This window comes from Mus musculus, chromosome 7 (assembly GCF_000001635.26).
Source record: "Mus musculus strain C57BL/6J chromosome 7, GRCm38.p6 C57BL/6J".
In the NCBI taxonomy this organism is placed as follows: domain Eukaryota; kingdom Metazoa; phylum Chordata; class Mammalia; order Rodentia; family Muridae; genus Mus; species Mus musculus.
In genome coordinates this window covers 127,197,226-127,208,847 of record NC_000073.6, presented here as the reverse complement: position 1 = coordinate 127,208,847, position 11,622 = coordinate 127,197,226, and the positions used below count along the sequence as shown (strand labels likewise).

The 11,622-nt window shown below is 51.5% G+C and overlaps 1 protein-coding gene across 1 annotated transcript; it reads left to right on the top strand.

Annotated features, from left to right (window-relative positions):
• The first annotated feature begins 379 nt into the window (after nucleotides 1–379).
• Nucleotides 380–11,389, top strand: Tbc1d10b (TBC1 domain family, member 10b). Its single transcript, NM_144522.5, has 9 exons — nucleotides 380–1,398; nucleotides 5,008–5,107; nucleotides 5,367–5,474; nucleotides 5,570–5,676; nucleotides 8,449–8,563; nucleotides 8,688–8,753; nucleotides 8,926–9,115; nucleotides 9,396–9,550; nucleotides 9,636–11,389. Exons 1-9 carry the CDS (start codon nucleotides 485–487, stop codon nucleotides 10,275–10,277), a joined length of 2,397 nt encoding a protein of 798 aa, NP_653105.3. The 5' UTR covers nucleotides 380–484; the 3' UTR covers nucleotides 10,278–11,389.
• Nucleotides 11,390–11,622: the final 233 nt, after the last annotated feature.

Below are 11,622 nucleotides of genomic sequence, written 5' to 3'. Positions count from 1 at the left end.
CCCACCCTCTTCCCGCCTCTAACCCCACCCACCCTTCCATCGATTGGCAGGAACTCAGTTTTCTCTCTCCTATTATCCGTCCTGGTCTTATAGAGGGGGCGGGAGATTAAAAAAAAAAAAAAAAAAAAAAAAAGGAGGGGTGCGGGAGGGCCTTTCCTCGCGCAGGCGTAGTTCGCCGGGACAGTGGCTGCTCCTCCGCGTCTGCGCAGGCGCGACGTCGGCAGCCGGCCCCTCGCTGGGAGGGGGCGGCGCGAGCGCGCGAGTAGGGTGAGAGGCCGGGAGACCCCGGCGCGAGCGCCGTCGACCCTTGCCCCGCCTGCGCGCGCCGCCCGCCGCCTGCCGCCGGGTCCCGCCCCGCCCCCGGCGCGCGCCGAGCCGCGCCCTTCGCCCTCTCTGCAGCCCCGGCGGGCTGCTCCGGGCGGCCTGAGGGGCGGCGCCTTCTGCGGCCTCCCCGGCGGGGGGATGTGAGGGGCCGCCCGCAGCTATGGAGACGGGTCCGGCGCCCCTTGTGGCCCCGCCGCGCCGCCACGGCGCCCCCGCTGCCCCTTCGCCCCCGCCCCGGGGCTCCCGGGCCGGATCGCACTTAGTGGTGGAACCGGGACCGCCAGTGACTACAGCCACTTCGGCCCCAGTCGAATTGGTGGCCCCCGGGGAGGCTCGGCCCGCCTGCGTCCCAGGATCATCACAGACCTCGGCCTCTACACCCACGACAGCTACGAGCAGCACGGTAGTGATGCTGACCCTGGAGGCCTCACCCGAAGCCGCGAAGACGCAAGAGTTCCCCGCACCAGCGGCAGAAACAGGAGCCGAGACGTCGGTGGCTTTGGCTTTGGGGACAGACACTCAAAAGACGGAAGAGGTTCGAGCCTCTCCTGTCCCAGGACCAGGGACCCCCACTCGGACACCTTCCAGAATGGCGCCTGGAGCCCTGACTGCCAAACCCCCGCTTGCCCCCAAGCCGGGGACCACAGTGGCTTCAGGAGTGACTGCACGGGGTGGAGTAGGACAGGTGGCAGGTGGGCATGAAGCTGCGACCTCAGCATCAGCAGGGTCGGTGCCTGAGGACCCCTCAGGGCCTGTCACAGGCCCTCCCGGGACATGCGAGGCTCCGGCTCCGACTCCGGTGGCTGTGGTGACAGTGACCCCAGCTCCGGAGCCTGTTGAAAACTTTCAAGACCTGGGCTCCACGTCCAGTCTAGGACCTGGCATCTCGGGGCCTCGGGGTCAGGCCCCAGACACCCTGAGCTACTTGGACTCCGTGAGCCTCATGTCAGGGACCTTGGAGTCCTTGCCGGATGATGTGAGCTCCATGGGTTCAGACTCGGAGATAAATGGGATGGCCCTGCGCAAGACGGACAAGTATGGTTTCCTTGGGGGCAGCCAGTACTCAGGCAGCCTGTGAGTACACAGTGGGCACCCCGTGGGGGCTGCCTGGGGACGCGTAGGGGGAGGGGAGGGGCGGGGAGGGGATGCACCTGGCCAGCCCTGGCCCAGGGAGTCATTAGCAGGAGCTGCAGTGCCCAGAGCATCCTGGGGTTTCTATGACTTCAGAGCTGAGGACCAGGGATCAAGGCAGTCGTCTCGATTTAAGCCTAGACCTTGCCTAGGCCCGTGTCCTTGAGCTAGTGGTGTCCCTGTTTCTATGCCTCAGTTTCCTCTATGAAGAGAGGGATTGAATGAGCTGATACCTACTAAGCAGCTAAGATGCCAGCTGCTTGGTATGAAACTATTAACTAAAAAGGCCAGACATTCTGGAAAGTTGGTTGGGCGAGGATTCTGGCAGAAATCTTAGATCTCTGAGGGCAAGAGGGATGCCTTCAGAGTAGCAGTGGGTGTGGGGGGGTATCTGTAGGCAGAATAGTGGGGTGAGAAAGTCTGCTTGATGGAGGAGAGACCCTGAAGGCAGGGCTTTTGTGAGAGGGCAGTTTTGTATTTTCATTGAAGGGAAAGGGTGGGGGAGGCCTCTTCCCCATTTCCTCATCTCCCCTGCCCTAGTTGAGCTTTCCTAGTTCCTTCCAGGGAGGGGCCTGAGTCACTCCTAAGGTGGGGGTGAGTGTGATTAGCCTGACTTCTTCCTTCTCTCTCTGGAGCCTGGCCATTGCTTCTGTGCTCCCTAACCTGCTTGCTGGTCTGTACCTGGTTAGCTCAGCCTGGAGCATCGCCTGAGGACACTGCAGCCCGGCTCTGAACTGAGCACTCACTCAATCCACTAACTGAAGGCACTCATCAGGAGGGAATGCCCAAACAGTCTCAGTGTAATTGGCTGGGTTTAGCTTAGAGATGAGAGGCTTCTGTGAGCGCCTGGGTGTGAGAATCCTCCTGAGGATCTGAACCAGGGGGTGGGGTGGGAGAGGAATACAGGCAGGGCTTGTAAGCTAACAAAATTCAAAACTTGATTGGGGCCAGGCAGTGATGGCCCATGCCTTTAATCCCACCACTCGGGAGGCAGAGGCAGGAGGATTTCTGAGTTTGAGGCCAGCCTGGTCTACAGAGTGAGTTCCGGGACAGCCAGGGCTACACAGAGAAATCCTGTCTTGAAAAACCAAACCAAAACAAAAAACCTGATTGGGCACCGACATTCAGTCTGAACTCTAACTTAAGTTTGACCCTGGACCTTTCTCCACATCTTTTACCTCATAAGAAACAAAACTAGAGTTGCTTCCCTCATATAACATTTATCTATGTGACTAGGGGACATTCCCCCATACTAGTCTGTCCAGAGGAACTTGGTTACAATTCGGTTTTAGAATATCACTCCTGTGTCAGGCACTCTGCTGGGTGCTATTTTTCTGCTTTATAACTTTAACACTTAAGAATCTATCTTCCTGGGGAGTGGGTGGGTAGGGGAGAAGGGGTGGGTGGCTATGGGGGACTTTTGGTATAGCATTGCAAATGTAAATGAGCGAAATACCTAATAAAAAATGGAAAAAAAAAAAAAAAAAAAAAAAAAAAAAAAAAGAATCTATCTTCCTGAGCCTGGCAGTGGTGGCCCATGCCTTTAATCCCAGCACTTGGGAGGCAGAGGCAGGGGGATTTCTGAGTTTGAGGCCAGCCTGGTCTACAAAGTGAGTTCCAGGCCAGCCAGGGCTACACAGAGAAACCCTGTCTCGAAAAACAAAACAAAACAAAACAAAATTTAAAAAAGAATCTATCTTCCATACCAGAGGAATTACCTCTGAGGCACTTCTTTCTCCTACAGGGTCAAGTCCGAACTCTTTTGCCCACACATTGGCTCCACACTGCCCAGCTGTGCTTGTTGCTTTGGTCTCAGCAGCAGTCTGAGACTGTATTGCATTAGTAGGGTTATTTGGGCCTGTCCACCTGCCAGGAGTGCTCTGCCCCTTCTTTCCTCTGTCTCTCGTCATTCCTTGTGGTGCACTTCTGATATCTTTTTTTCCAGGAAGCCTTCCCTGATACTTACTGTCCTTGTAGTAATGTCCCTGATACTCACTGTCCTTGTAGTAATGGCTCTGTGTGAATGTTTTGCCTTTGCATCTCTTCCCATAGCTGGCATCCTCCCTTTCTGTCTGTATTTTTATTTTATGTGCATGGGTGTTTTGCCTGCACTCATGTCTATGCGCTGTGTGCATATAGTGCTCGGGGAAGCAAGAAGAGAGCTCCAGACCCTCTGGACCTGGAATTACAGACCATTGTTAGCTGCCACACGGGTGCTGGGAACTGAGCCCTGGTCCTCTACAAGAGCATCCAGTGTTTTTATAGCTGAGCCATCTCTCTTGCCCTTCCCTTCCTTTGTAAGCTGTAATGTTCCTTGAGACAGGAAAAGTACCTTAATCTTTTCAGCCCTGAGAGTATAGAACTGACATTAATGTAATAAGAGACGATGTCTCTGTTTAAGGAGTTGCTAGCACAGAATAAATTAACATCATGTTGCGTGCTTATTAAATAGTCTTTTCGTGTATTTTCTTACTAGTCCTTATGACTGTAGGTAGCTACGTTCTTTATAGCTGAGGAAGAGACTCAAGTTACCCACATGTCTTTTTGGTTTTGTTTTTTTGTTTTTTTTTTTTTTTTTTTTTGGTTTTCAAGACAGGGTTTCTCTGTATAGCTCTGGCTGTCCTGGAACTCATTTTGTAGACCAGGCTGGCCTCGAACTCAGAAATCCACCTGCCTCTGCCTACCAAATGCTGGGATTAAGGGCGTGCACCACCACTGCCCAGCAAGACTTTGTAGCTTCTTAGGGACAGAACTGGGCTTTGAGCTTAGTCTGGAATTTTTAAATCCATGGTCTTTCTTCCATTTCATTCTCCTGTAACTGGCTCCTGCAAGTAACCAACCATTTCCAGACAGATGGAGCACCTTGAGCATGGAGCCGTCAGAATAGCATCAGGGCAGAAAAACTCATTTGCTTGGGAATCTGGAGAGGTTGCGAGGAGGAGGAGGACGAGGACGAGGAGGAGGAGAGAAAGCCACAGATGGTCCAAGAAGTCTCATGTCTCATAGGATAAAATGACACATCTAAGGTCATTCATATGAGCTTCTGCTACAGGCTGTTTATAGGTTCTTTCAGGTCTATATTGTTATTCTATCGACCTTACAAATGAGGAAAGTGAGGCTTAGAAAAATTAAGTGACTTGTTCAAGGTCACATAATGAATGGTAAAACTAGGACTTAGATCCAGATTTAATAAGCTTATAGTTACTTATTTTTTTGCAGTGCTGGGACTCAATTCGGAGCCCTTCACATGCCAGAGAGAAGCACAGTACCAGTGAAGTACGTCCTCAGCCACAATGTGTCTTTTCATTATGACCAAAATCGGACGTGCCAGAAGTGGGATTTAAATGACCTGTGTAGAAATTCAGTAGTGAAGGAAGCCTTTAAAGTGTGGTAGACTAGGCTTTGGATGGTCAAGGGTTCAGACATTTTGATCTCACACAATGTTTAGTGTCTCAGTTGCGCCTGAGGGAACTGGCTGGCTATGTTTCCCCAGCAGCCTGGGGCTCTGCACTACTGCATCTGACCTCTTCCATACATACTCCCATTCTGCAGAGAGAGCTCTATTCCGGTGGATGTGGCTCGCCAGCGGGAGCTCAAGTGGCTGGAGATGTTCAGTAACTGGGATAAGTGGCTGTCACGGCGTTTCCAGAAGGTTTGAGAGCTGTACAGTGGGCTGGGCAATGCACAGGGGTGGGGAGTGGAAACTACTAACATCTGCCCTCCTAGCGCATTGAGGATCAGTGGTACTTGGGCATTGGGAAGAGGAGCTTTTAAACTGTAGCCAGGCCAGGTCCAACGTTGTCACATCTGGCATGTGGGAGGAATGTCTCTGGGAGCCTGATGGCTGGTGGGGAAAGCTTAGAGAATGTTCCAGGCCTGAAGCTGTCACCCTAGATGTTACTCTGCCTTAGGTAAAGCTGCGCTGCCGGAAAGGAATCCCCTCCTCTCTGAGAGCCAAGGCCTGGCAGTACCTGTCTAATAGCAAGGAACTCCTGGAGCAGAACCCTGGCAAGTTTGAGGTTTGTGCAACTCGAGGGTGGGCGATATGTGGCACTGTCTCTGCAGGAGAAGTCAGTTCTCCCAGACCCCGAGGTAACCCCGCTGTCCCCTGCAGGAGCTGGAGCGGGCTGCTGGGGACCCCAAGTGGCTCGATGTGATTGAGAAGGACCTGCATCGCCAGTTCCCTTTCCATGAGATGTTTGCTGCTCGAGGAGGGCATGGGTAAGAGCCTGGCTGGGGGTCGGTTGGCAAACGTCTGCTGAAGGTGCCAGGTAGATATAAGGCTCAGTCCAAGCAATTCATGCCCTCTAGGGCTCTTAGAAGAGTGAGTGTAATCAGTTGAAAGTCAAGCAGTGTTAAGTGTCTGGTGAGGGAGAGTCTTATGTGGGCCTTCTTATAGGTACATCAAGGACTATGAGGTTGTATTTGTGCTGGGTTTTATAAGCTAGTCGGGGCTGAGGCAAGGCAGGGTTTTCCTTCCTGGGAGGTTGTATAAGCAGGGTCTGGGCAGTGGGTCTTTACAGAGCTGAGTCTGGAAAGTTCAGGCTCGGTCACCAAGGACCAAGGCACTTGGGTTTGTATTCTGTAGGTTAGGCTTCCTTCAGATGAAGCCCGTGCACCACTCCTAGTATGTAAGGTGATCCTAGGTAGTTACACGGACTTTTGTTGTTGGATTGGAGCTTATACCTGGGACCGCTAACATGCTAGGCAAGTAGGTGTTCGACCACTCAGCTAGTTCTAAGCCCTAGATGACCATTTTTCATGAAATATATATTTACTTTATGCAATATAAGAAAACAGTATGTATATTTTTTTCTTTGAGATAGGGTCTGACTAGGTAGATCACACTGGCTTCAAATTCAGATCTATCCCTGCCTCCCAAATGCTAGGATTAAAGGCTGTGCCACCATAGCCATAGGCAGCTAATTTATTTATTATTTTAATGAGTGACTTTGAACTTGCTAGGTAGCCCAGAGTATCTTGAACTCAGTGTTCTGCTGTAGCCTAAGTGTTAGAATTATAGATAAGTACTATGTGTAGCTTAAATAAACATATTTATCAATATGTTCATCTTTTTTTTGGTTATTTTTGGTTTTTTCAAGACAGGGTTTCTCTTTATAGCCCTGGCTGTCCTGGAACTCACTCTGTAGACCAGGCTGGCCTCGAACTCAGAAATCCGCCTACCTCTGCCTCCCGAGTGCTGGGATTAAAGGCGTGCACCACCATGCCCGGCTTGTTCAACTTCTAACAAATAGTTATTGAGTACCTACTTCTCCTAGGTACTGTTCTAGTCACAGATGACAGCAATGAACCGAAACCCAAAAGTTGTCTTCCTGAGGGATGGACAATCCTTGATGGAGGAAAGTTTGTGAAATATGTGTAGTAGTGGTCAGCACTGGTGAGGGTTTAGACAGTAAAGGAGGATGGAGAGCATGTGGGGACAGGATTCAAGAACACGAAATAAAAAGAGACTTGCGAGTTAATAATAAAGACCAGAGAACTGGAGGAAATGTAGGTTTGGGATATGTCAAAAGTTTTAGAGTCAGACATGGTAGCTCATGCCTATAGTCTCAGGTACTTAGGTGGACTTTGGTAGTGAGGCTGTGGATCAGACCAGCTCTTAGGAAGCTGTCGCAGGAGGAGTGACATGCGTTTAAAGCCAGCCTGACATACTTTTTTTTTTTTTTTTTTTTTTTTTTTTGGTTCTTTGTAGACCAGGCTGGCCTCGAACTCAGAAACCCGCCTTCCTCTGCCTCCTGAGTGCTGGGATTAAAGGCATGTGCCACCATGCCCGGCTTTGCCTGACATACATCTTGAGTTGTAGAACAATTTGGCTAGAGTATGACTCTGTCTCAAACTAGGTGGGGGTTGTGAATGGAAATCTAGGGGATGTAGGCAGGTTGGGAACCCAGTACATTATAAGTCTGGATTTCAAGAAAGAAGAGTGTTTGTTTATTTGTTTGAGACAGGGTTTCTCTGTGTAGCTTTGGCTATTTTGGAACTCACTCTGTAGATCAGGCTGACCTTGAACATGGAGATCCACCTGCCTCTGCTGGGATTAAAGATGTGTGCTACCATTGCCTGACTCAGGAAAGAAGTTTAAATTGGCAATACATTGGAAATTGGAAGTATGCTTATGAAGGGATTAGGCTCACTCATTGGACAAGATATTGCCAAGCAGCACGTATAGATACAAAAGGAAGATGTGACCTGGTGTGACAGCACACATCGTTCAATCCCAGCCTGGGGAGGCAGAAGCAGGGGGAGCCTGGTGTTAGATAAAGTAATCAACACCATCAGGTGTGTTCCCTCTTCAGGACTCTTGCAAAGTAAGCAAGCAGGTGGTGATGTAGCTCACTCAGTAGAGTGTTTGTCCAGCATGCAGGAAGCTCTGGATTTGATTTCCAGCACCACAGAAAGCAGAGTGTGATAGTGCATGCCTTTAATTCTGTTACTGGAGAGGTGAAGGCAGGAGGATCAGATTCAGGGTCACTTTGGGCGGTTGGAGGTTGGAATTCAGCAAGCGCTGCATGAAACCCCATCTCAGTAATTTGTAAGTAACAGTGAAGTAGTTGGGTGCAGATATAAGCGATCACATCTGAGTGACTGGATCGGGGTGGTGCTAGGATAAGCAGTGTTAGCAGTGTGACTGCAGGCAGGGAGATTGGGAGGCTAAGAGGTCAGAGATGGAAGTAACTGTGAGTGGGGAAAAAGAGATTAGAGGATTGAGTTCAGGAAGGAATGACCATGATTGCTTTGCGGCTGGTTGCAGGTGAAAGAAGAAATGTATAGGAAGTCTATGGTATATGCAGCTAAGGGTGAAAGGCCAGGACATAGACTGCTTCCAGTGCTGAGCCTCTAGTAGCCAGGGCTAGGAAGGTAGATGGCTGTCTGGTAGTAAAGCTTTTGAGGTTAGTTTGGAACTTGATGTGAGAGTACTGATCCAGGGTTAGGGGCAGATTTGATGATTGCCATCTTCTGTACTCCCCTTAGGCAACAGGACCTGTACCGAATCCTGAAGGCCTATACCATCTACAGGCCTGACGAGGGCTACTGTCAGGCCCAGGCCCCAGTGGCTGCGGTGTTGCTAATGCACATGCCTGCTGAGGTCAGCATAAGTGGACCTGTTTGGGGTGGGGGTGAGAAGATATAGACATACCATGGTGAAGGGAGAGCTGCATACTCCCTGCTTCTCAGGCCCCATCCCTGCCTCTTGTTCTTGCCCTTCTTAGCAAGCGTTTTGGTGCCTGGTACAGATCTGCGACAAGTACCTCCCAGGTTACTACAGTGCAGGGCTGGTGAGTGTCTGGAAGCTGGGTGCACTGGGGCTGCCTTAGGACCTTGCCCTGCCTCATTTGTCCTTCTGTCCCTCGACCATTGAGGTTAAGACAGCCTCTTAGGTTTGATTGTACCCTGAGGGGACCACAGCAAACCAGACCCACTTCTTATAGCTCTTCCCACCGCCTCTAGGAAGCCATTCAGTTGGATGGAGAAATCTTTTTTGCACTCCTGCGCCGGGTCTCTCCGCTGGCACATCGTCACCTTCGGCGGCAGCGCATTGACCCTGTGCTCTACATGACAGAGTGGTTCATGTGCATCTTTGCCCGCACCCTCCCCTGGGCTTCAGTGCTGCGTGTCTGGGACATGTTTTTCTGTGAAGGTATTTCAGTGGCTGGCCAGGCTGAGGGGGGAGGCTAGGATTTGTTACTTACTGGTATCCCATAGACAAGTATTGTTGGGCCTAGGCTTCATAATAAACTCTGCAGTTTGGAAAAACAGGGCCTATCTTGGTTTGGCCACCAGCCTAGAGTCTGCTTGCCCTCCAAGAAATCTTCAGCTGTAAGGCTGGCAGGCATCAGCAGCAGCAGGGCTGTTTGCCTCCATAAGACAGCGGAGGTCCTGGACCTGATTTCTCTTTGCATTCTTCTCTGACCCTGTAGGCGTTAAGATCATCTTCCGAGTGGCTCTGGTTTTACTGCGGCACACACTGGGTTCTGTGGAAAAGCTGCGCTCATGTCAAGGCATGTATGAAACCATGGAGCAGCTTCGAAACCTACCACAACAGTGTATGCAGGAGGACTTCCTGGTGCATGAGGTAGGCCATGAGCCTCAGCACACCCTGACCTGCTTCAGCCCATTCCCACACAGGTCTACACTCTGGCTTCCATGTCTCTGTCTAGGTAACCAACCTCCCAGTGACAGAAGCATGGATTGAGCGGGAGAATGCAGCCCAACTGAAGAAGTGGCGAGAAACTAGAGGAGAGCTGCAGTATCGGCCCTCACGGCGACTACACGGCTCCCGAGCCATCCATGAGGAACGCAGGCGGCAGCAGCCACCCCTGGGCCCTTCCTCTAGCCTCCTCAGCCTCCCTAGTCTCAAGAGCAGAGGCTCCCGGGCAGTTGGAGGGGCTCCTTCCCCACCACCTCCTGTCCGCAGGGCTAGTGCTGGGCCCGTCCCTGGGGCTGTCGTCATTGCTGAGGGACTGCATCCATCCCTTCCTTCACCTACTGGTAACAGCACCCCACTAGGCACCAGCAAGGAGATCAGGCGGCAGGAGAAAGAGCGGCAGAAACAGGAGAAAGATCGAGAGAAGGAGCGGCAGAGACAAGAGAAGGAGCGGGAAAGGCAGGAGAAGGAGCGGCAGAAGTGGGAAAAGGAGCAAGAGAAGGAACAGCAGAAGCAGGAGAAGGAGCGGCAGAAGCTGGAGAAGAAAGGCCAAGGCCGGAAACTGTCCTTGCGTCGAAGGGCAGATGGGCCCCCGGCATCCCATGATGGTGGGGACAGGTCAGCAGCTGAGGCCCGGCAGGATGCTTACTTTTGACCTCTGGTTGGATCTGGATGGCATGGCCCTCCTCCTTCCCCTCATCGAGAGCAGCCCTGGCAGGCTCTCCCAGCTCCCCTTGGCAGGCTCTTCCTTTTTCTGAGGAAAGTGGCTTGATTCCCCTGACTCCTTGCCAGCTGCTGATCCGTACATGGCCAGGACAGCCACAGTGCAAGGGACAGCTGCATTACCTAGGGTAACAGTGACCAAGTCTGGAGACCCTTTTGTCCAGTTAGGCTCAGCTTGGGTCTCTGTCACACCTATGAAATCCTTCTGGGGTGCTGTCTTACACTCCGGTGGCTTCCCTTAGATGGTGGAGCTAGGTTCCTTTTCCTGTCTTGGGGCCCTGCCTGTCACCCCACTGCCTACTGGGGGCCAAGGCTGTTTTCTCTCCTGGATATCCTTGTGTTGTAATTATGTACAGAAGGTCAGGTTGGCCTGGGGTGGGTGCTGTCCTTTCCCCTCTCCACAGCGCTGCTTCACTCCAGTTTATTTAAGAGGATATGCTAGGAAGTGTCCTCCGTCTCCTTCCCACCCGTGCCCTGCTCTCTCCTAACTCACTTGCTTTGTATGCTCAGGCCTCTCTGCTGCAGTCACAAAGTCTGTCTTCGATTTTGTTCCTTTCTAGCCATCAAGCCCCTCTCTGAATAAGGGTCTTCCCTTGAGTCCAGGGGTGGAACCCAATGTTTACATTCTCTTCTGTCTTGGTCCCACCTCAGTGGCAGTTTTGTGGCGCTTTGAGGAACCGGAAAATGAACCTGCTGTTATATCTGTCTCCCGCCTTGTTATTTGAAGAGTGCTGTAGAGTAAGGGGAGTGGGGGAGGCAGGCACAAAGTCTGACTTTCCATAGGTTCAGTCTGCAGGTCTTGGCAGGAACATCTGGACCACTGGTTCTCAATCTTCCTAATGCTGTGACCCTTTAATACAGTTCTTTATATTGTGGTGACTCCAACCATAAAATTATTTTCATTATTACTTAATAACAGTATACTACTGCTATGAATCATAATGTACGTCTCTGTTTTCTGATAGTCTTAGGCAACCTCTGTGAATAGTATTCGACCCCCAAAAGGAGTCACAGTAAACGCTCACTTCATCTCTCATCAACAAACATAGTGGTCCAGCTCCTTCCTCCTCAGCTTTGCCTGGATTCTGCTGCTCCCACTCTCACTGGCCTCCTGGGATCCTCTGCACAGCTTGCAGGACTGGGATCGCCTTTCCAATGGCTTCAGCCCCCTGGAAGCTGAAGGAGGGGCCTGAGAGTGTGTGCAAAACCACCATCTTTAGATTGGGCTGGGTTCTTGGTCAGCAGCTTGGTGCAGTTCCCTGGGCGTCTAGGGTAGA